At 43.2% G+C, this 27,197-nt stretch overlaps 1 protein-coding gene across 1 annotated transcript; it reads right to left on the bottom strand.

The window, feature by feature from the left end:
• Positions 1–27,152, bottom strand: Orc1 (origin recognition complex subunit 1). Its single transcript, XM_059254677.1, has 18 exons — positions 26,889–27,152; positions 22,243–22,343; positions 19,051–19,149; positions 16,758–16,885; positions 15,280–15,458; positions 13,158–13,473; positions 11,679–12,018; positions 10,259–10,363; positions 9,531–9,726; positions 7,601–7,698; positions 6,993–7,094; positions 6,327–6,498; positions 5,821–5,928; positions 5,444–5,593; positions 4,702–4,821; positions 2,429–2,598; positions 1,401–1,488; positions 1–351 (listed from the first exon to the last, which is right to left on the bottom strand). Exons 3-18 carry the CDS (start codon positions 19,143–19,145, stop codon positions 157–159), a joined length of 2,562 nt encoding a protein of 853 aa, XP_059110660.1. The 5' UTR covers positions 19,146–19,149; positions 22,243–22,343; positions 26,889–27,152; the 3' UTR covers positions 1–156.
• Between the last annotated feature and the right edge of the window lie 45 nt (positions 27,153–27,197).

Below are 27,197 nucleotides of genomic sequence, written 5' to 3'. Positions count from 1 at the left end.
TTTATACACATAGTATGTTACCATAAACTCACTCTGGAGAAAGCAAACTAAATAACATAAAATGACAAAGTCTACAACAACCATTTCCATTCCGTATATTTTGCCATGATTCCATGTTCTGAAGAAAAATAAATAAGGCGTTTTCTGTGGAGCCCTTTACTCTTCTTTCAGAGCATACAGCACATCATCCTGGCTCACATTTAGCCTCACTCGAAGGAGTAGGTCATTCCTGCTGGGCTCCACCAGGAGAAGGCGGCAAGCACCCAGGCGTGAGCACACAGCCATGGTCTCTGACATGGTAGGGTAAGGCAGTCCCTCCATCCTGCACAGAGCCACATGCTGACTGTATATCTAGACATTAAAAGAAAAGCAAAGGTTAAGAGGAACAATCCTGGGTTTGTATCTGATCATTCATCTTTTCCAAAAACTGGGTGCCTGGGGCAGGGTCGGTCCCACCTTTAGTCCAAGCACTTGGGAGGCAGAGGCAGGCAAATCTTTGTGAGTTCCAGGACAACCAAGGTTACATAATAAGACCTAGTCTCTAAACAATAAACCAGACACATGGTACCTTAGATACCAAATGCTTCATCAGTAGATGCCCTCACTCAACTGCCAAGAGTGGAAAACCAGCTACAGAACAGGACACAGCACATCTGAACTCTACTTTTCTATAATTTACGTATGTGACACTGGGCAAGTGACTTCTTTTTCTTTCTTTGTAGCTCAAGCTGGTTTAGAACTCACTATGTAGTTTAATCTGGCCTCAAACTGTTGGCAATCCTCCTGCCTCATCTTCAAGTGCTGAGATTACAGGTATGAGTCACCATGTGCCTAATTCATGTTTTAAAGCAAAGCTTCAGTTTACTTAGAAGATGTATTGCCCACAACTGAGCAATATTTGGAATATAGAACCGACAAAAGTCCCTTCTGGGTTTTGTTGTTTGTTTTGTGGTCACACCTCCCCCATCTCTATTGGCTAGGCTCAGCCCCAGACTTCCCTAATGGCCCTAACCAGGAGGCTAGAGATTGGCCAGACCCTGCCCTACAAGGAAAAAAAAAAAAAGAAGGGAAGGGGAGAGAGGGAGAGAGGGAGGGAGGGAGGGAGAGAGAGAGAGAGAGAGAGAGAGAAAAATAAAGAATCCCAATCCCCAAGCTTGCAGCAAGATCAGGCCACATAATTTCTCCAATTCCAGGCCACCCTAGAAAGCTCCCCCGGCTCCTCCAGAAACCCTATCTAATCCCATGTTCTGCCCAGTTCTCTGCTGCTTCTCACCTCAGTAGGGACAGTCACCCTCTTGGGGTTTCCCCTCCCAATAACTCCTGTGTGTCCTGGACCCATATCTAGAAGGATCAGAAGAACAAGCAAAAACCACAACAAAAACCAGTTCTCAAACAATTACCTGTTGAAATGTTGCTTCCTCTAGTCCAGATCGACGAAATTCTGCAATAATGGCTCTCAGGAAGCCCTGTTCCAGGAGGGAACAGTTCCTTAAACGAAACCAAGAGATGTGAATTCTAAGAGGCTGTCTGCACCATTGGTTTCAAGGAGAGAAAACATGAGGAAACATTTTCTGCATCACCTGACAAAGTCTCAAGCTGACATAGAAAATGTTCTTTTGGAAATGGGGAACACAGCAACTACTTGTGGAATTGTACCTGCACTCCAAATAATAAATAAATAAATGAATGAATGACGAACCAACCAGCCAAAAAACCCATTTCCAAATTTTGGAAGTAGAGTATGCTTCAGTAAGAAACACAGCTACTTCCTGCTCATGTAACTTTTTTTGGTTTTGTTTTGTGAGACAGGATTTCTCTATGTAGCCCTAGCTGGTCTCAAACTCAGAGATCTACCTGCCTCTGCCTCCCACGTGCTGGGATTAAAGGCACGTGTCACCACTACCCAGACTGTTCATGTTCATATAACTTAAACAAACAAATGGTTGTGTGTGTATGTGCATGCACATGCAGAGAGCAGAAGAGAGTGTCAGATCCCAAGAACTGAAGTTACAGTCAGTTTTGAGCTGTAAGAGCAGCAAGTTCTTTTAACCACTGACTCATCTTTCTACCTATCAAATGTGTTTCTTTCTTTTTTGAGACAGAGACACTGTATATAGCCCAGACTAGCCTAGAACTCACTATTCAGCCTAGGCTAGTTTTAAACTCATGGCAATCCTAAAATGCTGGGATGAGAGGTATGAACAACCACACAGAGCCTGTTCCTGTAGTATTTATACTTAATAAATGTGAATAAGCATTCATCTGTTACCCAAGGATTTTGTTTTTGCCTTCCTGATTGCCCCTAAGGACTTTCTCTCACTAAATGTGGATAGACTGAGTTAACTCTGAGAAACAGGAGCATATTTCCAAAGCCCAAGCTGTGATCTCTCCTCCCTCCCCCAGAGGTGCGGGCAGCAGAGCATCTTACTTGATGGCGGCGATGTAGGATGAGGAGAACATTTCATCTATAGCCTCCATTAAGTGTGTCACAGTCACCATGCCCTGAGAGTCACCATGCTGATGGGAAAGCTCGCAGATCTCAGTGGCGCGCCTGCAGATGTCTAGGCAGCGCCGGGCATCTCCAGAGAGGGCTGCTACCTACAAGAGGGAACACTTTATTTCTAATGTCCACTTGCCATCTGAACCTAGGTGAATAACCACGGGATCTAGGCCTAGCTAAATGATAAGGCAGTTCTGGGAATGGTCTTGTGCCAAAGTTGACAGCCAGGGAACCTTATATCACATATGGAACACTATTACTCCATACCAAACCATTGTCCCATGATATTATAAATAACTCCAGTGGAAAGGGCAGAAATCCCCGGTTTTAGTATTCAGGAAATAAGTGAGGTTTGTTGTTGGTGTTGTTTTTTGTTTTTAAGGAGGGGCTAGAAAAGATGATTATTGGTTAAGAGTACTTGTTGGTGAACACATGGTAGTTCACAAATACCCATAACTCCAGGTTCTAGGGTACCCAAAGTTCCATTCTGACCTCTGTGGTAGCTGGGAATGGTGGTAGAGAAGGCCAGGCTGGTCTACAGAGCGAGTTCCAGGATAGCCAGGAAGACCCTGGAGACCCTCTCTCGAAAAATAAAAACCTCACAAGAGTTCTCATTCCTGGGTTCTCATTCTGTGTGCCCCAGAAGCAGCCACTTAAAGCCAGAGAGAACATTTGGAGGTAAGACCTCCCAGAGTATGTAGCCAGCTTGGGAGAACAGCCCAATCAATGCCTAAAAGAATTAAAATCAAGATGGGGGAGGGAAGGAAGACATCAGCTGGAGGAACCCTGTGCTGAGACAGGTCAATCAGGCCACTGCACAATGCCAACAGCTCTAGCACTCTCATTGCTTTTCCATGTACTTAGAAGTTGATAGTTCCCAGGCCTGACTCTCAAGGAACCCTCCACTCTCTCCGACGCTGGCTTAGAAAAACACTTGAATGTTTTGTTACCTACTTCTTAGTTTTGACAGGATATCCCAATGTAGCCCAGGTTGGCCTTGGCCTTGCAATCATCCTGCCTCACCTTCCCAAGTGCTTATAGGGACACATTGCCATACCTACCCAGATCATTTACATTTTACTTCTCACCATCACTGTGGTCTACAAAGACCTCACCTACCCAGATCGTTTGCATTCTAACTCTTGCCATCACTGCAGGCTACAAAGACCTCTTTCTCAATTCTTACATTCCCAGGACTCACTGCAACCTGAAATTCACCTGTCGCTGGACAACACCAAATTCTCTCTAAAATGATCCATTCCTCCAAAATTATGGCACATAAACTGAGAAAACTGTGTAAGTATATGTATATAAGACAGTAAGATATTAAAAGTAGTCGTTTTAGCCAGGCGTCGTGGTGCCTGCTTTTAATCCCAGCAGGCAGGCAGATCTCTTGAGTTTGAGACAAGCCTGATCTATCCAGCATACTCAGCCAGCCAGAGGTACCTGTGAGACTGTCAAAAGGCAAACACAGCAGTCATCCTGTACAGTGGGATCATACACAACTGTTCATGTTTTGCATAGACCAAAGTCACTCTTCTAATACAAGACAGAGACATGAGTATCATGGTTTCCCTTTCCCTAGCCTCCTGCATCCAAATATTTCCACATTACTTCCTACTTCCTATCACCATCACCACCCTGTGAAATAGCACCCTAGTGGTGAACAGTGTGAATTTAAGAGCTTGGGCTGAGGCCTAAAGACAATGAAAGAAAACACCAAGAACAAGAAAATCCCCAAAGCAGTTCCACCTGGAGCCTCAGGGCTCTTCTGAGGACTGGGACTACTGTGGTGAGAAGAGCCTGCATACAGCCTTGTCTGCAGAATCGATGATTCCATATACACAGGTCTAACTCTGACCAGTCTCTAAGGGTTGACCTTACTTAGTGTCCACCTCATTATTTCAGGGTTTTGGTCCTTCCTAGATGCCTGGCATGGATCTAAATGGTGTCTTCAATTACACAAAACAGCTCGTTCCTTGAATCAATCATGGTTAGTTTGTACCTAAGTCCATAATCCCTGTGGCCTTCTCAAGAATCATAAAATAAGGTACTGCCACCCTCCGCCCTTGGAATTTATTTTATAGTACTTCCTGAAGTTCTCTTCATTCAGGGTACATAGCACAGGACACATAGGTGCTCAGTAAGGACTTACTGACTAGCTCGGGGTTGTGGTAAGGAGCTTCCTGATGGTGACTTACCTTTCTGGCTACCAACTGGATGGCATCATCCTCAAAGGCCTTTAAATGCTTGAGTCGGGACACTAGGATCTGTTTCAGTTGGCTGTGAGAGTAGGGCTGGAAGGACATCCTGGTGAGACCCTGGAGAGCCAAGATGAGAGAAGAACAAGTTTCACTGTCCAGGTGAGGAAAAAAACACAAAACAAAACAAAACCCCAACACTCAGGTCCCCAAGCCCAGTTCTCAAGCCCCACATAACAATCTATTTATTTCTTCCCATTTCTCCGTTCAGCTGCTGCTGGTACTGGCAATGACTGGGGCGTCCTGCAGGACAGTAGTTCTCAAACTATGTTGTTTTATCTGAGAACCTTGTATTCTCTTAGACTCATTCAAGGAGACAGAGGTGCTCTAAGGCCCGGCACAGCTCCTGCCTTCTCTCACCATGTTCTTCACGGTTTGATGGCGGTGTTTCCTGCCAAAATAGAAGGCCCAAGAAGGCAGACATAGACTGTCTGGTTGTCTGCTTTACTCCAAGTACCAAAGAGGTGGCAGGTGATACATGCTTAGATATTTTTAAAATAATTAAACTCTATGGCTTTGTGTGATTTAAAATTGCATAGGGACCAGAATGCCAAGGTATGGGGTATGGTACTTGTAGAAAACGGTAGTATTTTTTCATTCCATCATAAAAATTACAATTATGGCAGAAATCATATTTCCTGGTCTTCTATATTTTCATTTTTACAGAATGACCTGGTCTTACCAGTCGGCTAGACACGCGGTTCATCATGATCCTCTCTGGCAGGTCCATGGTGTTGGCAATGGCCAGGACCACCAGCCGGGCTCCCTTGTGAGTAGGCCAATCAAAGAGGTTGTACATGACATCTTGTTTGTGAGTCCAAAGAAGGTCGAGCTGCCCAAGAAGGAGACATACATACACTGTCACTCAGAGACTAAGCCAGGGCACCTAAGTGACAGCCTGCTCACTGAGTTAGTGCATGTGCTGCCCACATTCCATCCTCCAATCAATGGACAAGCTTGAGTGGATGCAGAAGCCAGCACTTCTGCCTACCCACCATCTGCTCCAGGGACAGCAAGGCTGTGTGGCCACCCCTTCTCTTGTCCTCCAGGGCTTCTTACCTCATCCACAAGCAGCACCGTGGTTTCCTGCGAGCACCCTGGGCTGCAGAATCGCTTCGCCAGCAGTTCTGCTGCATGGTTAGCTGTGGCCTTCTGGCCCGTCAGCTTCTGCAAGGGGGAAAAGCAGCCGCTGGCTGTAGTAAATGCTGATGATTCCACTCCACTGACCTTAAAGTGAGTGCCGCCTATAAAAGGAAGAAGCTCCGTTTCCTATACTCTAGTCCCTTCCCCAAGAGGGATACTACCTGTTCCAAGGTAACAGCTAATGAAAGAACAATGCTTATACCCTATTTCAGGACATTCCCACGTCATTCGTGAGCTAGGCTGCTGCCATGTAATCAGTCAACATACAGCTCCTAACATGGCTTTTGAGTCTAAGAAATTCTGCCTCTCACCCTTGTCACCTCTGCATAAATGTGTAAAATGAAAATAAAATGAAGTAAGCCTTCTTTCTCCCTGTGCTTCTAAAGAACTGTTTCCCAGAAACCCCCAACAACTTGGCCTACCTGTAAAATCTGCACATAGACTTGGTGAGGCTCTGTCAGCTTCATGCCATTGACCTCAACATACTCAAAAGGAGGAACATCATTTGTTTGGGCTGCCTGCTGCAGACAGCGTATGACCTCATGTACGGTGGCCGTCTTCCCTGTCCCAGGAACCCCAGAAATGTACATACACCTAGAGCAAGAAAATAATACTCTCAGCCTGGGTCCATGCCATCCACATCACACTAAGAAAGGCCAAGACCCCTGGGATACGGAAGTAGGAACTGTGAAGACTACCCTAGGAAACTGGTCAGAGTTGGACCTGTTTAGACATTCATTCTACAGTCTTATTCTACAGTCAAAACAAATGCACGCAAACTGATTACTCAAAGGTCACCCGCTCCTTTTTAAATTGAGACAAACCTCACATAGCTCAAGCTAGCCTCAAACTATATAGGCAAAGATGACCTTGAACTCCTGGTCCTCCTGCCTCTACCTCACCACCATGTCCAGTTTGTGTAGTACTGGGGACCAAACCCAGTGCCTCTGATCAACTGAGCAGCCCAGTGGTCTCATTAGTTCTGAAAGGCAGAAATGCACTCTTCTAGGCTTAGCAGAGGCTCTGCTTACCCTGCTGACCCTGTGTGAGCACCTCTTCCTCAAACCTGTCTGTTCAGCATTACTCACCCTCCAGTCCCATCAAGAAGTTTGCTTTCCACAAAGTTGTAGACATCTTGGAACTCCTGTTCTCGACAGGGAAGAGAGTCAGGCACAGCAGAAACATGCAGCCTGCAGTTGGTGGTAGACAGAAGAAAAGGAAGGCTTTAGAAGTCTTCACCATCTACCCAACAGAATGGAAAAGACACTATTATTTCTATACAGGAACTATTATGAATAAAAGAGAATTTCTTACTTCTCATCTCTCTCCGTGTTGCCTCACCTAACCTCCCTTTTCTCCAACAAAACAAAACCACTTGGGTAGACTGAAACCTATTAGTTCCCAAAAACCTTAATCTGATCCTGCATTTTAAAAGAATTCCTACTTCAGGGCCCTGTAGCTAAGAGGCACCACCCTCAGAAACACCAAGCTGACAGCGGCATCCTGGGAGGCATCTCCTTCCATGTGCGCTAGCCCAGGCATCGGCTGTTTAAGGTTTCTATAAGTACTTGTTTTACTGTCTTCCACCAGGATGTATCACTGACTGCACAGTCCCGGCCCAACCAACCTCCAATTCATGTGAAGAAGGAGGCCCTGTCACTCCTATCTACCCAAGCAGGACCATGAGCAGCATCACCTCAGCCGAGCTTCTTCAAGCACGCTAGCCGGTTCCTGGACAGCGAGGTTCCTGCCTCGAATCTGAGGAGTGGCATGATGAGGTGTTCGAGGATTAGGCTATAGTCAAAGAGAATATAAGTTGTAATAAAACAAAACAAACAACCATCCAGGACACAGAAAATTGATCTGGTGGAAGGATGATCATCCCACCCCCTCACATCAAACATTTTGTTCACAGTCCAAACATGATCTCTTTTTTCTAATATTTATATGGGATTGGGATTTGAATACAGTTAATCTGAGGAAAAAGTAAGTAAGTAAGTAAATAAATAAATAAATCCAGCCAGGCATGGTGGCGCATGTCAATCCCAGCACCTGGGAGACAGATACAGGCCAAGTCTCAAAAACAAACAAACAAAAATCCCAGGGCTTCATACATATTATGCAGGTGCTCTGCCACTGAGCTGTATCTCTGACCTTTCACTAAGTATTTCAAAAGCTAAAAAAATTATTAGGAAACTCAAGCTACTCTGCTCAAGAAGAAGAACCATAGGTTGTGTGTGAGATCTGAGATCTTTATTTGAAATATGGTCAAGCTTTCACTCAGGAATTCCTCAACCCATAATCTAGTACTTGGGGGTGGGACCGGACCACAAGATTTTTTTTTTATTCTAAATCCCTGGGTCACTGCTCCCACTCACAGGCCCATTCTTCTTTTTTTCTTTAAACTTTACTTCATGTGCATGAGTGTTCTGTATGCATGTATGTCTGCACATGATGTGCATGCCTGATGCTCAAAGAGGCCAGAAGAGGACATCGGTTTGCATATAATGTAATTAGGCAGTCATGAGTTGCCATGTGAGTGCTGGGAATCCAATTCAGGTCCATTGGAAGAGCAAATGCTCTTAACTACTAAGCCATCACTCCAGCCCCAGAGGCTCACTCTTTCTTGAGTTACTCTATGGGGCAGACCAGTGCTTTTTCTCACTTCTCTTCCTGGTATGGAGTGATAGCCAACTTTCCACCTTTTCCTTGGCCAAAAATATGCAGACTGACTGTTGAAAAAGGTCTTTTATCTATTAACTGGAGAGAAAACCTAGGATCTGTAGGAAGGTAACCACAAGTGTTCTTAATTATGTTCACAGGGCCACACATCCCTTCTTTCTGGTGGAACCTAGGGGATGTGAACAATCAGAACAGTGAGCTTTTTGCATGTGTATTTGAGAAAGTCCAAGTAAATATGGCCTTTAGTTCAAATGGGATCTACTAGACTCCCTTCCTTAGAACCTGTTCTTAGACTTCAGCCTCAGCTCTATCTTGATCTGGAAAATTGGAGAACCGTTTCTAAAGCAAGCATTTCCTAACTGTATGCTAGAGTTCTACTGTTTAATCCTAGTGATTCTCAAACCTACCTTTGCATGAGAGGACCCTAACACCTTTACTGCTGTTATAATTCCACAGGAACTCCCTTCCATTTTCCTGTTGCACATCATTGCCACACGTAAGCAGTACTCCTGATCTCTCGGCTGCATCTAGTGCAGCCTGGAATTCAATCCCCTCTAAGTGCCAAGGGAAACACAAACACTAGGACTCATCAGCATTTGTACTTCCCTTAGGAGGCTGTGCTCTTGGCCATTTGACTCTGAGCCTTAAAAGGAACTTGAGCCCTTGAGCAAGTCACATGTGGTAGCACGAGCTTAGATTCAGGGGCCAGCCTGGGCTATACAGTTATACACTGTCTCAAAAGCAAAACAATATAACACAAGGGAAAAAAAAGACATCTTCAACTAGATTAGTTTTCATGTAGGCCTGCTTCCCCAGGGAACACACTATTTTAACATCATAGCCCTGTGCTAAGAATCCAGCTGTTACTGTTCAGTCTTGGAATTTGTATTCTTTAGCATATAGGAGGGACATGTCACTGGAAAACAAACCCAAAAGAACCTTACAGTTTTCTGTGGTGTCTTGGAGGGGGTCTGCAATGATGGCTTTGAGGCCAACCTCCGGTTCCTGGACTGCCGTTGGGGATTTCTCTTTGGAAGGGAGGAAATAGAATCATCTTCCTCCTCACTATTGGAGTCTGACACCTCTGTTGAGGATATGAACTCTTCCTCTTCTTGGTCACTTTTATCATCATCTAGAAGCCTGAGTGGTGGAGACTAATTATTTTCTATTATTTGGTGTTCAAACCTTAATAAGAACTGTATAAAAGTGAGCATTAGAGGCATTAGTCTCTTCCACCACCAGGCAATATGGGATGTTTCACCTCTTGGATACTTGCCTGAGACACTCTGCTGAAGGCATTACATATCCACTAAATCCCTCAACAATTTTAAGGCTTGTGTATCTTCCCTATTTTATTCATGAGGGAGGAGGATTGGAAATGTTCACCTTCCCAATTTAAGCTTCAGAAGCCCAAATTCAAACTAAGGTATATCAATAAGTGAATGCTTTCAGGCATCCCATACTCCCAGACTTGCTGGAAACAAGAGTGATGGGGACAAGGTACCAGAAGGCCAGGCCAGCATTTCTTGTCCCTTTCAAACTATGACACTTGTACAAGATGCTAGGTGAAAAGTTATCAATGCACTGGCCATTCATATAGAAGGGGCATTAAGGGACAAATGCTACCACAGATGGAAGCAAGGTTGTTCTGCTTGTACACGGGCAGTCTTACCAAAGCTGTTGCCTAATCCGTTTTAGAGTCAAGAGAGAACTCCTTCTACGTACACGATGGGAACTACGGGTGGGTTCTTTGTGAGCTTCTTGTTCCTTTGTGTCCCTGTAACAGATCACATCTGGGTTAGAGGAAGGCATTTAAGACACCAAGAATCCACAGCGGGTACTGGAGATAGTGAGCTCTCACCAGCTCCTATTCTTTTTATAGCGACTTTGGAAAGAGTTCATCAAACTTGGCTCAAAAGCTCACCAAAGAGATCCAAGTTTTTCTTAACATATTATTTAAATCACACTTATCATATTGCTATTGTGGACCAAGATGGACAAACTCCCAACAGATTTTGCCTCCTTTTTATTTCTGTCATCTTTTACAAAGGCTCAAAGTTAACAGAAATATACTCAGGCCAGGCGGTGGTGGCACACACCTTTAATCCCAGCACTCAGGAGGCAGAGGCAAGCAGATCTCTGTGAGTTTGAGGCCAGCCTGGGCTACAGAGTGAGATCCAGAACAGGCACCAAAACTACACAAAGAAACCCTGTCTCGAAAAACCAAAAACCAAAACAAAACAAACAAACAAACAAACAAACAAAAAGCTGGGCGGTGGTGGCGCATGCCTTTAGTCCCAGCACTGGGAGGCACAGGCAGGTGGATCTCTGTGAGTTTGAGGCCAGCCTGGGCTACAGAGTGAGTTCCAGCAAAGGTGCAAAGGTACATAGAGAAACCCTATCTCGAAAACACAAAAACAAACAAACAAACAAAAATACACACACACACACACACACACACACACACACACACACACACACACACACTCAGTATTTATTAAGCAACCTATTATGGACCAGGTGCTGGAATTTCTATTTAAGAAATATTGAATATCATGTTATTTTTACTCTGTCACTCTTTTATGGTATAACTTTTTATCTACACCTATTACCAAGTACCAAACTATAAAGCTTGCTCTAGATTTATTGTCTTCTTTTACTATATTTAAGAGTAGATCCCAGGTTCAAAAAAAATACCCAATTGGGAAAAAAAAAAAAAGGATCATTATTTTGTGACAAAGAGCCAGAGCCAACAAATGAAATTCAGGACTGTGAAACGGTATAGTTTCAGAAATAACTATCACTATTCCCAAATGACATCTGAAGAGAAAAGCATTTCAGGATAATCTTGAACTCACACTAGTCCTGCCTCAGCCTCCTGATTACAGGCATAAGTCACCGTACCTAATGCGAAAGAGCACTCCAAAATACAGATTCCTGGGTCCAAGACTTGGAGCGCAGTTTATTAAATCCAAGCTCAGAAACCTTTATTTGGAAAAGATCCTCAGAGATCTGGTCAGACAACTGCAGCTGGGAAGTTTCCCTCCCCAGTATCTCAAGTTGCTCTGAGAGGGGGCAATGCTCCTGCTTACCTCCCAATGTACTCTGGTGTCAGAATCACAGTAGGCACCGCTGAAGAACTCAACCTGCTCCTGAGAGGCCTGAGTGCCCTCTCCACACTAATCTTTGTGGTCATCATAGCTGGGCCTTGGGCTCTAAGAATCATGCTACCTTTGGCATAAAAGGAATGAGTCTGTCCATTTTTTCCTAGAGTTTTCAAAGGTGAAGAGGTCTTGATTTCACCAGGCTGAGATCTTTTAGGCGGTGAGGTTGTTTCAGAGAAGGCTGTTTTTCGTTTAGAATTTTTTTGAGAATCCAAGGAGTCACACAAGATCTTCTGTGATAGCCTCATGTTAGGCTTCCTGGGAAAGCCTAAGCATAAAAGACAACGTGGGATGTTATACTTAGAAATATACACCCCCAATCTCATGATGTAACTGATGTTAACACAACAGAAGTTACTCATACTTTCTTTGAATTAGTCCATATTGTCCTCTTCTAGGCCAAGTGGCCTCTTCTTTCCTAAACTTCACGTATGATTTTCCTATTTATAAACATACATGACTTTTGTTTGTTTTCATATTTCAGCCCTGGGGATTGAACCCAGGACCTTACTAAGCATGTGCTCTACCACTGAGCTACAGCTGCAGGATTTCTGAAATTTGACTTCTAGGTCAGCTTTTGTAGATAAATATTCAGTAATCAATTTTCTCTGAGGTAACACTGCAGGGTACCCAGTCCCAATACAACGTATTTGAAAAAATTTATAGTACATTACTGAGTGACACCAGACCCAACATTTTTTCTGTTTGTTGTTTTTTTCACCCAGATTATATCAGCAAAGATACAGGAGGAATTCCTGAAGACAATCATTACATATAGATCTGCTTTACTCTTTACAAGACTATGAGAACCAGGGATCATAGACAGATATCGCTGAACTATTAAAAAGGCAAGATATATGTTAGGTTCTAGCAAAAAACAGAAGGTGAATGAGACTCAGCCCTGGCACTCATTCATGGACACACTGATCTAACTGAGGAGACGGCAAGCAGGAATGCCTATAGTCTTAAAGCACAGATGAGCCATTTTCAGTCATATTCATGGTATGAGACAGGTACAGACAGGGCTTTTTGAAGAGCCATCTAGTGTCTGTGTGAATCATTAATTAGGGTGGCTTTATTCATAATCATCAAAAACTAGAAACAGCCAGATGTCTTCAACTGGGAATAAATAAGTTGTGTTTATTGATACACTAGAGCACTACATAAAAAGGAATAAATCACCAATAGGGTAATAACAGGGATGACTCTCAAATGGATGAAACTAAGAGAAGAGAACCAGACCAAAAAAAGTCAGACTGTGATTCCAATCTTCTGACATCCTAGAAAAAGCCAATCATAGAAACAGCAAACACATCACTGTGCAGCAGGGGTTGGGGGAGGAAGGACTGGTGCATTACAAAGGAGCAAAAGCACATTTAAGTAAAACTAATTTACAACCACACTTACCATTGAGTTCTAGCCGTTTCCTAGCACTGGGGGAGACAGGATGAGCAGGCATCTGGCAAGATTTAGAGGTAGAGTGACTTGATTCAATCCTTTTGACCACTTGTTCTGCTGTGTTCCAAGAAGGGCTTTTTCTTTTCTTAATCTTGGCTTCTAAAGGTTTGCGGCACTTGGGGCTATCTTCTTGTTTCTTCAATGCTGCAAACACTTCTGGTGACAGTGGTTCGAACTTCTTTTTATTCCAGGATAGCTTCACAAACAGTGTCTCCTCACTTTTCTGATCCATAGGGATCACTTCATCTGGGGCTAAAGCCACTATCTGAATTTTGGAAGTGAGATAAACAAGAAAAGATGAAGACTATATAGCCAAGAAAAACCATCATAGCTGCAATGAAACCTATTTAAGCTCACATCTTTATATGAAATGCCACCTTTTATAACTAAAGAGAAAGACATTGCATAGCACATTAACTAAGAAACTGAGCATTTTACGTCATGAATAGTCTGAGGAGGATGTCAATGAAACGTAAATTATTCTTTTTTTTTTTTTTTTTTTTTTTTTTTTTTTTAGAAACAGTGTCTATCTATGCGGTCCCAATTGTCCTCATATATAGAGCAGACTGGTCTCAAACTCAGAGATCATCGGTTTCTCCTGTGAGCTGGGATTAAAGGTATGTGCCAACACACCCAGCAAATTATTCCTGCTTTTCACCCACCTCTTACTGCCTTACTTGTTTTTGGACAGGGTCTCCTGTAACTTCTGATTCTCCTAACTCTACTTCCTGAGTATGAATTACAGGTGTGTATCTCCACAGCTGGTTTATTTGGTGCTGGTGATTGAATCCAGAGCTTCATGCATGCCAGGCAGGCATTCTACTAAATGAACTACATCCTCTGCCTTGGCTTCTCCTCTTCATTCCTGCTATTATCCCAGTTCAATCACACATTATCCCATTCCTTCTCCCCCGAGCCCCCAATTTATCCACCTAGGACAAACTCCCCAAAACTTCTCAACATGCTAAACAGTGAGCAGTAGCTCCACACTGCTGCAAGATGACTTAAACTGTTTTCCAGCGTCTTCTAAGATCAGGCCCCACCTCACTTCCAGAGCACTCAGTGTTCCCTAAATGGCCAATTCTCACTACCAGAGCCTGGCTTTAGTACTAGTCCTGCTTACTCCCAACAGGGAGATTTTCCTAATACCTCTTCTCTCCTTCCCCACTGTTCTGGTTACTTTCTGTTGCTGGGATAAAACACTGACCAAAACTAACTCCAGAAGGTTTACTCCGCTTTACAGTTTACAGTCCTGATCACAGTCCATCCTTGAGGGAACTGGAGACAGGAACTGAAGCAGAGGCCATGGGAGAATGCTGTTTACTGGCTTGCTGCCCTCCCATATCAATCATTAATCAATAAAATGCCCGCACAGACTTGCCTACAGCCCAATTTGTCAGAGGTATTTCATAACGACTCGTTATATCAAGTTGATGAAAGCTAACCAGCACATCTTCCAAATCCACATGCTCTGCTGCTTCAACCTTCATTCATTTAACCATAAAATAAATTACTGTAGCCAGGTCAGACCAGTCTCTTTGGCCAATTGTTAAACCAATTACCCAATCACCCAAAGCCAGATGTCACATAGAAGAGTATAATCCTACTTTGGATATAAAATCAGCTCTAGAAATAAGATGTACACGCATGCACACAAGGTTTTCAAAACACTGTCTACTTCAACAACACAGCTCCTGAATACAAAAACCCTATAACACAAGGTTGTCTTTAGCACTGGCACTCTTTGTACCAAGTTATTCAAGAAGTCCTGATTTTACAAAGCACACTTAGCCTTATAATGTCTTGTGCCTGCCATAATCATAGCTACATATGATTGTTCACTGAGACACATTTTCTAATAATTCCTGCTCTTCCTTCAGGTCATAACCCAAATGTCACTTCCTCTAAAAGGCCCAGAACACATTCACTATGCTCTCAGTATCTGTGGGATGTGGGGGCTGCTTCTCAAGCAGCCAGAGAAGATGAGAAAAAAATTCAAATTAGAACTAGTACTATTTCTGAGGTCATGCAGTATAGGTACTTCAGAACCCAGGATTTAAGGGACTCCTACCTGAACAGGGCCAATGATGGTCTCCACATAAATTTGGTTATCACAGTCAGAATAGTCATACCAGAATATCTCCTGTGCAGCAGGCTGCCGGCCTAATAAATGCCTTTTAGAGATAGGGATCTCAGAGAATCGGACAAACCACTGCACTCGAGCACATTTCTTGGAAGGAAATGTAGATCCTAAGAGGATCAGGTGGAAAGGGGAGAATAAAATAGAAAGGGAAACAATACAATGCATTACTGAATACAGCCTACATGCCAAACACTATACAATATAAATATTTACTCTCCATAATTCTATAAAACAGGTACTATACCTATCCCCTTTATAGGTCAAGAAACTAAGTTTCAAGAATCTTATATAATTTGACAATGATCAAAGGACCAATCAGCAGAAAAATGACTCCACTTCACAAATACACACTTTATTATTTTAAGATGTGTTGTTTATGCTGTGGAATATTTGTTTAATGATGCAAAGATGTGCTGCATTCTTTTATGTTGCATTTGTTTAACTCTGTAAAGCTGTGTTACTTTGCCTGTCTAAAACACCTGATTGGCCTAATAAAAAGCTGAACGGCCAATAGCAAGGCAGAAGAAAGGATAGGAAGGGCTGGCAGGCAGAGAGAATAAATAGCAGAAATCTGAGAAGAGAAGATCAGGGAACAAGAAAAGGAGAGAGGACATAAGGGGCCAGCCATCCAGCTACACAGCAAGCCACAGAATAAGAAGTAAAGAAAGGGATATAGAATAGAGAAAGATACACCAGGCAGTGGTTGCCACCCAGCTACACAGCAAGCCACAGAATAAGAAGTAAAGAAAGGGATATAGAATAGAGAAAGATACACCAGGCAGTGGTTGGGAGGCAGAGTCAGGCAGATCTGTGAGTTCAAGGCCAGCCTGATCTACAAAGAGTTCCAGGACAGCTAGGACTATTACACAAAAAAACTCTCGTCTTGGGGGGTGGGAGGGGGAAAAGACTAGAGAAAGATAAAAGCCCAGAGGCAAAAGGCAGACCAGATAATTCTAGAAACAAGCCAAGCTAAGGCTAGGCATTCATAAGTAAGACTAAGTCTGTGTGTGTGTGTGTATTTATTTGGGAGCTGGGTGGCAGGCCCCTAAACAGAAAAGAGCAAAGGAACAAAACAAAACAAAACAAAACCAACATCCCTGGCAGTGCAAACCACCAATTTTCCTTCCATCTTCCTAAACTCCCTGTCCCCAAATCCTGCACTTGACATTCATTCTTACCCCTAAAAATAATTCTTGAGCCCTCTCATTCTGTTTTACCCCACACTACACTGCTGAGTCTCTGAAGTCTAGATGGGGAAATGAACAGCTAATACTTATGTGATCTACCTCACAGTCCATGCTGCTCTGGAAGTGCCTGTGAACAGAGAACTCAGCAGCCTCCCACCTCTTGCATACTTTGCAATCGTGCCCAGTAAGAGAAGGCTCCCATTTCAGGCCCAAACTCACCATCTTCAAATAATTCAATCAGTTTAGCAACATAGGGTTTTGTATTATCATCGCCTTTAATCAACACAAACTGTCCAACCTTGATGTGAATCTCAGGGGAACAATCATTGATTTTTATACACATTTCTCTAGAAAGCAACAAAGAAACATGATCATCAAAACGGGAAAAGTGTTGTAGAATTTGGCACAAAAGACAACATTCTTTTAAAGGATATGCTTGTCCAGCTATCTCTTTTGAGATTTAATTTATATTCCGTGTGTGGGTGTTGCCTGTGCCAATACAAGTACGTGCAGTGCCCACAGAGGCCAGAAGAGGGCACTGGATCCCCTGAGAGTTGTAAGCCAGTTACCACTTAAGTGAGAAAATCAAACATGCGTCCTCTGAAAGATCAGCCAGTGCCCATAACCACTGAGGTTTAAGCTCAAAAACATCCTTAAGGGCTAGAGAGATGGCTTAGTGGTTAAGAGCACTGGTTGCTCTTCCAGAGGACCCAGGTTTAATTTCCAACAACCACTTGCAGATCAGAACTCCAGTTCTGGGGATCCAACACACTCACAGACAAACATGCAGGTAAAACACCAATGCACATAAAATAAAAGTAAATAAATTTCTAAAAATAATTACATTGGAAATTCCTCTACGGTTTCTCTACACTCTCCAATTATTTTACTGAGAAAACAATGTACCCTGTGAATGTACACAAAATGGGTTCAATGAATTGTTTTAGAATAAATGACTGATTTAGATGCCTTCCTACAATCTTAACTACTTCAGTTATTGGCAAAGAACAATAAAAGTTTCAGGAGGCCGGAAAGCTACCCAATAGTAGTAATAATAATAATAATAATAATAATAATAATAATAATTGCTGTGGGATGTTCTGTATGTTAAATGTGTTGCTCTGATTGGTTAATAAATAAAACACTGATTGGCCAGTATCCAGGCAGGAAGTATAGATGGGACAAGGAGAGAGGAGAATTCTGGGAAGTGGAAGGCTGAGGCAGAGAGACACTGCCAGCCACCATGATGAGAAGCAGATGTTAAGATACCGGTAAGCCACGCACCATGTGGCAACTTACAGATTAATAGAAATGTGTTAATTTAAGATATAAGAACAGTTAGCAAGAAGCCTGCCATGGCCATACAGTTTGTAAATAATAATATCAAAACTGCTAAGGAGTGGAGAGAAGGCTCGGGGGTTGAAGCATTTGCTGAATGAGCAAGCTCAAGGACTGGAGTTCAGTTTCCTAGCACTCCTGGAAAAATCCAGGTAGGTGTGGCAACCCCCTGGAACACAGCATTTGGGAAGCAGAACGAGGAATTCCCAGGGCAAACTCACTAGCTGGATTAGCTGGAATTGGTGAGTTCTGGGTTCAGCAAAAAGAACCTACACCAGTAATAAAACAGAAGGTCTCCATAAGGTGCAGGGATCTTCATGGAAGAGGAGACAGAAAGATTCTAAGAGCCAAAGGTGGCTGATAACACACCAAGGTTTTTCAGATACAACAGGGCAGGCACACATACGAACTCAGCAATTGTGACAGAATGCACAAGACTTTTACAAGCTCCAGCCAGACAAAATCCTAGCGTAGACGAGAGAAGGTGGGCACAAAAATCCCACCAGTAGCTAAGAAGCTACTGGCATTTGATAGCTGCTGGGAGAGGAAGAGTCAGTTTACTTTAATGATAATGTGATCCCTATAGTGCAGGCCCACTCCCAGGACTAGCTGTACAACACAAACTTCACTCATTTGGTGAAGAAAAGAAGGAGGAGGAGGAGGAAGAGGAGGAGGAGGAGGAGGAAGCAGCAGCAGGAGCAGCAGCAGCAATCTCAAAGCTGGGTAGAAAGGGCTGAGATGGAGTGGTGACGGGAGTAGTGGGGAGAGGATGATGAGTGATGAGTGTTCAAAACACACAGTATGTAAGAAATTCTTAAAGAACAAAAATACTGCAATAAATAAAAGGGCACCAGGAAGCACTCAACATCAACTTCAGGCCTGCAGTGAGCATGCACACTGGCCCCCACACATATGTACACACACTACAAGTGAATGCACAAACAAGTTGGGAAGGACACAGTACCAAGATCTCTTTTTATCTTTTCTGTTTCAAAGAATCCACCTTACTAACCAGCCACAACAGATCTTTTTGCATCGCACAAAAACTTAAAAGTTTGTTTCTATTGTCCCTCAAACCTCAATCTGCATTGAGCAGAACAGTTTAAATATAAGCTTAACAGTTTAGCCTGAAAAGCTTTATTTTGCAGTCCAACCAAAGAGCTTCATCACTTACTTGTAGATTTGGTAGTACTGTTTTCGATCCGGCAATGGCCTGCCAACCCATGAGAAAGTTTTTCGGGTCTTCTGCCTTGTGAGATAGGACGGCATGGCTCTGATGGGTTGTAAGATATAGTCAATCCCTGCTTTCACTGAGTTCAGCCTTTTTTCTTAATACCCCGATCTCACTACCACACATTTTATTTAAACTGATAACATTTCTTTATCTTTTTTTTTTTTTTTTTTTGGTTTTTCAAGACAGAGTCTCTTTATACAGCCCTGACAGTCCTGGAACTCAATATGTAGACCAGGCAGGTCTCAAACTCATAAGATATTTGTCTGCTTCTGCCCTTCAAGTGTTGGGATTAAAAGTGTGTGTCACCAGCCACCACCTGGCTAACAGTAAGTACTTGCAAGCATTTATAATTTGTTTTCTTGAATATTGGGCCCCCAGTTTCCCTGGGTGAAATTAATTAATGCATAGTATGCAATATCTACATAAAATATACTAAAGTGCCTGTATTAATTTCCAACAAGATTGACTTTTTTCCCCACAAAAATGAATGTTACTGAGTTAGGACAGCCAAGGCCACAAGAAAAACCCTGTCTTGAAAAACCAAAAAGAAAAAATACTTACTTTGAATAAAGCACAACAGGTGTGAACAAATATCTAAGTGAAATGTCTTCAAATTCAGATGGAGTAATTGACAACCAATTGTGCAAAGAACCTAGAGGAACCCCTGGAAGTTAGAGGGCCAGGTCTTGTGATTCAGGGAGAAAGGGCTTTGTAAGGATTTCTGAGCTGAACTGAATAATCCGATATTGAATAATCAGGAGACACAGATACAATGGACTGGGATGAGGGCTTACCAGGGATAGAGGAATAAATGTGCAAAAGCAGCATGAGGGAGCAGTGATGGATTTTATCAAGTGTGTCATCCCACTTACATAAAAAAAGGCCGGACAGTGGTGGCACACGCCTTTAATCCCAGCACTTGGGGCGGTGGGTCCAATACACACAAACATGCAGATAAAACACCAATGCACATAAAATAAAATATAAATAAATTTCTAAAAATAATTATACTGGAAATTCCTCTAAACTGTTTCTCTACGTTCTCCAATTATCTTACTGGGAAAACAATGTACCCAGTGAAAGTACACAAAATGGGTTCAATGAATTGTTTTAGCATAATAAATGACTGATTTAGATGTCTTCGACAATCTTAACTACCTCAGTTATGGCAACGATCTCTTGAGTTCGAGGCCAGACTGGTCTACAGAGTGAGATCTAGGACAGGCACCAAAACTATACGGAGAAACCCTGCCTCAAAAACAAAACAATGAATGAATGAATGAATGAATGAATGAATAAATAAATAAATAATCAGGAGATAGACCTAGCTCAGTTGGTGAAGTGCTTGTCATGTAAATATGAGGACCTAGGTTCATTTCTGAGAAACCACACTAAAAAATAAGCATAGTGGGATGTGATTCCACTGCAGGGGAAACAATGACAGGTGAATCCCTGGGACTCGAGGGCAAGCCAGGCTAACCAACTTGGCAAGTTAATCTTTAAAAAGAAAACAAATTACGTTACAGCTCCTGAGGTGTGATCTCCAAGGCTGGCTTCTGGCCTCCACACACCCACACAAAACCAGTAACTAACATACTGCTCGGCAGGGTGTTTTTCTTTACATCTGATAGGCCCAGAATATTGTGAATGGTAAAAAGAAATGCTGATATTAAAGTGTAGGCTGGGGGGCTGGAGAGCAGGCTCAGCAGTTAGGAGTACCTGCTGCTCTTGCAGAGGACCAAGTTCAGTTCCCAGCACCCACATGGTGGCTCACAACTGTCTGCGACTCCAGTTCCAGGGGATTTCATGCTCTTGTGTAGCCTCTACAGCTGGTGATGGTAGGCACACTGAGACACACGCAGGCAAAGTGGTTTACACTGAATAAATCTCAAAAGTACAGTTTTAGTGACAAAAAAAGGGAAAAGATAAAATCCTCTGCTATCAGTTGTAATAAAATATAGCAACCTAGCATCTCAGAATTAAGTAATTAGTACTAAACCTTTAGTTAAGATTGCATGCTTCTTTTATAGGTCTTATAGGGCTAACATGGGAAAACTGGGATTTAAAATGTCTCTGAATTACTGATGAGAACAAAGTCTCGTGGGGTGAGGGGGAGAATTATAAAAGCATATAGACATCCAAATTAAACAAATTGGTTTCCTCAAGTTCTGTGGCATTGTATCCTATATTCTATCTAGGAACATTTAACCCCTAAAATATCTCTGTCCTTTTTGTTTTTTTGAGACAGGGTTTCTCTACCCTGGAACACACTCTGTAGACCAAGATGGCTTTAAACTCATCAGAAATCCACCAGCCTCTGCCTCCCAAATATTGGGATTAAAGACATGCACCACCAACAACTGGCTGCTTTAAAAAAAAGAAAAAGAAAAAGAAAAAAGAAAACAAGTTTAAGAGACACTACTAGTGAAATGAAGATACTGGGTCATTAGTAAATAAACCACTGATGTAAGATTCGAGAGGGACTCTGGCTCTGGATCCCTTCTTGTTGCAAGGAGTCTGCTTTCTCCCTTATACTGTGAATAAAAGTTAGCTTTGCAAAAGCCTCAGGAGAGGGGCAGGGAGAAGACTCAGATGAATGATGGCCTTTCACTTCAACATTTGGGAGGCAGAAGCAAACGGATTTCTGTTGAGTTCCAGTCCAGCCTGGTCTACAGGACACCGCTCTGGCTGTGCTACTAAAATCGATTTTAATTGAATACAAGGTAGACACAAGCAGAGAGCAAAGATGCCAGGCTGGGTAGCATAAGGACATAATCTTAACTATTCAGGAGTCTGAGGCAGGAGGATCACCAAGTTCAAGGCCTGTCAGATAAACCAAGTTCAAGGATGGTAACTCAAACTGTAAAAAAAGGCTGGGGATGTGGGTCACAGGGGCATTCACTTGCATAACTCTATGTTTGTAGCTCTAGAGTCAATCCCCAGTACTTGCATAACTCTGTGTTTGTAGCTCTAGAGTCAATCCCCAGTACTTTCAGGGAGAGGATAAGCAAACATATGAGACTTGCTCAAGTGAAAAACGAAATTGTATTTGTACTGTTCAATAACCTTTTGGTAAAGATTAGTGAAAGTGCTGGAATCTATACAATGTTTAAGGAAAATCTCACCACTTACTTTCAGCATATATTCTTACTAATGGATGATGCAACACACAAATGTCAGAAATAATCTTGCAGCTTCTCCCAGTTTTCCACAATGAAGTCAAGCAAATGTCTCTGAAACATAAAGCGAAGACTCAAGTAAATTGCAGTACCCACCAAGTACTCATTACTGTTTTCCATCAAAAGTTATATATAATCCTCAAATGACCTAACTTTAAGATGAATCACATTTACACTGGTGCAGCTGCTAGGCATGATGGTCCTTTAATCCCAGCAGTTGGGAAGCAGAGGTAGGCAAATTTCTGAGTTCAAGGCCAGCCTGATATATATAGAGTCCCAGGGCAGCCAGGGTGACGCACTGAGACCCCATCTCAAAAACAAAACATTAACAACCAAAACCCTATAGACTTACTTTGGGAAACTGAAAAAAATTTCCTGTAAATTTTTGGACATATGCCTACTCTATGATTCAGTAATTCATGTACATATCAGAAATATATACACATCATAAAAAGACATGAACCAAAATGTTCCCATCAGTACTATACAGCAACAAAATTAATCCAACTATTAATACAACTTCACTGTTGTGGCTTGGAACTGAAATTTTCCCAGAGGTCACCTGATATTTTGGAAACTGACTGCCTCACAGAGTATCTGACTTCTTACATGGATTAACTCTTGACAGGTTCATGATTTGTTAGGCTATTTTAGAGGTGACAGAAACTCAGAAGTCTTTTAAAATCCAGGAAACGGGGGGATAGAGAGATGCTCCATGGTAAGAGCACCTGTTGCTCCTGTAGAAAACCTGAGTTCAGTTCCCAGCACACACAGGTCAGCTTAAAACCACCTTAACTCCAGTTCAAAGGGATCAGACACCCTCTTCTGGCCTCTGCAGGCACCAGGTGAACACGTGGTACACAGACATACAAGCAGGCAAGCACTTATACACATTAAAATAAACAACAACAAAAACAGGAGGTATAAAAGAGGACTTAGGTAAAAGTAGGTCATTAGGGGCAAGTCTTTAGGGACTTTTATTTTGTCCTGACCCTTTCTTCTCTGTTAGGATGTAAGTGAGTCAAAATAAATCTTTCCTTGTTTTAGGTTTTTTGTTTTTTTGAATATTTTGTCATAGCCACAGAAAGTTGACAAGCACAAGCACACACAAAATATAGGAAATCTCACAAAATGAAAAGATGCCAAATTCGATGCCTAAAGTACAAAAGGCCTGATACCTGCTGTGTTTACGGTTGTCTCTTTTCAGAACTCCTAATTATTTTTCAACTTTTCACTAAAGAATGACATACGTATAGAAGAGAACTGAAGTGGCAATACACAATTCAATGAACTGCTCTTCTTCACTCTCCACACATCATCTTATCCACTATCAGCAAAGGAATGGTGAAGGGACCGGAGAGCCAGGCCGGGCTCTGTCCAAAGAAGTGTTTGACTTCTAGAGATACAGGCTACAAGGTCTTGATGTCACAGATACCAGAAATCTGAAATATGCACAGCACCTAGTACAGAAACCACACCCAAGACAAATGCATAAAGGAACTTTACTAAAAGTTGAGCCAAACTCTTGACATGTGTATCTCACTTAATTCTTAAAAATAATCCCAGAACAATACACATAAATTCATAGTAGATGCTCAATAATAAGTATTTGCTAATGAAAGGTAGGTGTTATCTTGGTAACAAGAGGCCCAATTTCACAGATAACACAGCCCTAACTCTATTTGGAACAGCCAGATGCCAATGGCTGTTCCTAAGCTACCTCACTTCATATAGTGTGAAACTAGACAGCATTATGTCAGAGCATTTACTTCTGCCAGCTTATTATAGTAAGTTAGGCTTCCCAATCACAGAATGACAGGTCCACCAGGCTTCAGTTTCCTAATCCACAAAACGGAGATAATAGTATCATTTTTATTCAACCATTATTACTCTACGCCCATATGCTAAGCACTGTTCTAAGGTGTCAGTAATAAGGTGGGAAAACACTGTATGACAAACCCATGACCACCCAACTGTAACCAACTATAGAAACAATAGACCCCAAGAAATTTGAGTTGCCCCAGGAATTTCATCCTGAAGAAAGCTGAAGCTAGGGGAAGCCAGGGCAGGAACTTGTCTGAGTCAGTGGTGGTGGGGGCACCTCTGGCAGACTGCTTAGTTAAGGCACATCTCCTGCCTTTTATTTAAACCTTACTCTCACATCAGGACTGAGAATATGGAATGAGGCAGGGCTAGGGGCACTGGATCTCTCTTTCTCAAGGAATGTTGAGGACACTTGTCTTGTTAGAAATCTTTTTTTTCTGCTTTTCATTATTAATTTGGCCTTTAAAAAACATTTATTTTGAGCTGGGCAGTGGTGGCGCACGCCTTTGATCCCAGTACTTGGGAGGCAGAGGCAGGCGGATCTTTGTGAGTTCGAGGCCAGCCTGGTCTACAAAGTGAGTTCCAGGTCACCTAGGACTGTTACACAGAGAAAACACTGTCTCAAAAGAAAAAAAATTTTTTTTAATTTTGTACATGCGCGCGTGTGTGTACGTACCAAGTGCCACAGCAAACATGTGGAGGCAGAGGACAATTTGAGGAAACAGGTTCTCTTTCCAACCTGTGAGTTCCTGGGTTCTAGTTTAATGTCAAGGGCCAACCAACTGTTGCACAAATCCTAATTGGTCTTGATAAAACCCGGAGCCAGATATTAGGGTGAAAGCTGAAAGATCAGAGAACCAGAGCAAGCCACAGCCACCACCCCTTACCTCACCAACTCCTCAGCCTGAAAGAGAGCTAGTTCCTGTCTCCTCCCGCCTTTCTCTGCCCAGCCATATAACTTCCTGTCTCAACCTTCCTAGTACTGGGATTAAAGGTGTGTGATCCCAGGTATTGAAATCAAAGATGTCTGCCACCACTGCCTGGCTCTGTTCTCTTTTAGACTGGATTAATCTCAGTGTGGCCTTGAACTCACAGAAATCCTGAAGGATCTGTCTCTACCTCCCAGTGCTAGGATTAAGTATGCACCACCACTGCGGGGCTTATATGGGTAACTCTGTCCTCTGATCTTTGGCAAGTTTTATTTTCTAGATTACAAACAATATATCACAACCAAAATTGGTTGTGTATTTTGCAGGTCCTGATTTGGCTCTTTTAATTGGAATATTGAGGACACGTAGCAGAACTTGGCTTGTTAGGGCACAGGCTGTGATCCTAAATCTGGTAACACTACTTTCTTCATTCAAATATAAAGGTCAGCATCTTATTTAAGTACAACTTGATGTTGATGGGAGAATTCCCACCGAGCTACACCTGGTCTGGCTCCTGGGTATTAGCACCTAGCCTTAATCCACCTTTTGTGTCTCTTATTGCCCTCTACCAGAATCCTGTCTGGGAGTTTCCCAATGGTACAAGCCTATGCAAAACTTGGTTGGGAAAAATCCAACACACTGTGATATTCTTTAGTGGAGAATTTGCCTTTGTCATTACCCCTTTGGAAGCTTAGTCAGGATGTTTAGGAGATATGGAAATCAACGTGCTCAAAGTGTAAATTTGGAGGAGAAAAATGCCCTTGGCTAAGGGAGGGTGTCTCAGTCTGAGGCTGAGTCCCCCTGCAGCAGGAAAGGCTAAGAAATCCTTAAAGTGGGATGTGTCTTCTTTCCATGGACCTGCGTGAACCCACACTCGTTCAACAACGGGATATTATGTAATTCACAAGTCAACACAAAACACTGAACTCAATTTCACAGAATTCAGAAACCTCCCAACATGCAAATATTGCCCTCTAATACAGCTTTTAATAAAACTGTAATTCTGTCCGGGCGGTGGTGGTGCAAGCCTTAAGCACTCAGGAGGCAGAGGAGGCCAGCGTGGTCTACAGAGTGAGTTCCAGGTCAGCCAGAGCTACACAGTGAAACCCTGTCTCGAAAAACCAAAATAAATAAACAAATAAATAAATACATAGTAGTTCTGAAAAAGCCGGGCATGGAGGTCCACACCTTTAATCCCAGAGTCCGAGAGGCAAGGGCAGTCTGAGTTCGCCGCCGGCCGGGTTCAGAGCGAATTCCAGGACAGCCAGGGCTACACAGTGAAACACTGTCTCGAAAAAACAATACCGTGGAAAAGAACGTACGATTATTCGACTTCTGTGGGAAATTAAAATGGCCTTATCATTGCAGTTTCACCTGTACTAGTCCTGGGCAGGAATCTCGCATCTCCAGCCTTAAGACGCGCACTTTCCCCAGCTGTTACAAGAGGACATTCTGGTCCGGGCTAGACCCTAGACAGCAGAAAGCGGGCCATTAGACGTTCTCTTCTGTGACTGGGGATGAAAGGCCACCTAAGGACAACCCGTTTGGAGACGAGGACGTCAAAGTCACAGGAGGTGACTTAGAGAAAGTCTCTCTCTGGGCGCAATCACTAGTTGTTAAAGCGGCTAACAGCATTAGCTCCGCCGTTCCAGAGAAAAGGATGCGAGTGTTTTTCAGAGGCGGTGCACGTGGAAAGCCAAAGCCTTAAGCTCCCGGGGGCCGGCCGCACCCGCTTCTCTCTCTGGCTCCAGCAGAGCCCGCCACTGAACAGGCTCTGGGTGCACGTGTGTGGAACGAAATCCCTGAGTCTGTGGAGAACGCCCGGCGGGCCGGGAGCCGCACTCACCACGCCGAAGATTGCCGGGGCTGGCCGATCCCCCGCGCTTCCCACCGCTTCCAGTCCAGGCGCTCGGGGAGCAGCTGCACAGCGCTCGCCCGTCCGAGCTCGACCCCTCCCGGGACAGCCAGCCACACCGCGGACCCCCAGCACACGCCGGAACAGGACTAGAAGTCAGAGGAGAAAACTTTTCGCGCCACCAGCCGTGGCCCCGCCCACAGCCTGGTTCCGATTGGCGTTCTCAACCGCCTCGCCACGCCCACCGAGGGCTCCTGACGTACTTCCGCCATCTCTGATGCCGGTCTTGCGTATTCCCGG

Source organism: Peromyscus eremicus, chromosome 2 (assembly GCF_949786415.1).
Source record: "Peromyscus eremicus chromosome 2, PerEre_H2_v1, whole genome shotgun sequence".
In the NCBI taxonomy this organism is placed as follows: Eukaryota; Metazoa; Chordata; class Mammalia; order Rodentia; family Cricetidae; genus Peromyscus; species Peromyscus eremicus.
Note: the sequence above shows the minus strand (reverse complement) of the source record. Positions and strands in the feature narration are given on the sequence as shown.

Bases quoted from the DNA above. Each gene is read 5' to 3' on its own strand.
- Orc1 (XM_059254677.1), bottom strand. From the start codon at position 19,145: ATGCCGTCCTATCTCACAAGGCAGAAGACCCGAAAAACTTTCTCATGG. The intron at 15,459-16,757 runs GTGAGTTTGGGC...TGATCCTCTTAG, and splicing joins GATTGAATTATTTGAAGATG to GATCTACATTTCCTTCCAAG. The intron at 7,095-7,600 runs GTGATGCTGCTC...CACCAACTGCAG, and splicing joins CTTGAAGAAGCTCGGCTGAG to GCTGCATGTTTCTGCTGTGC.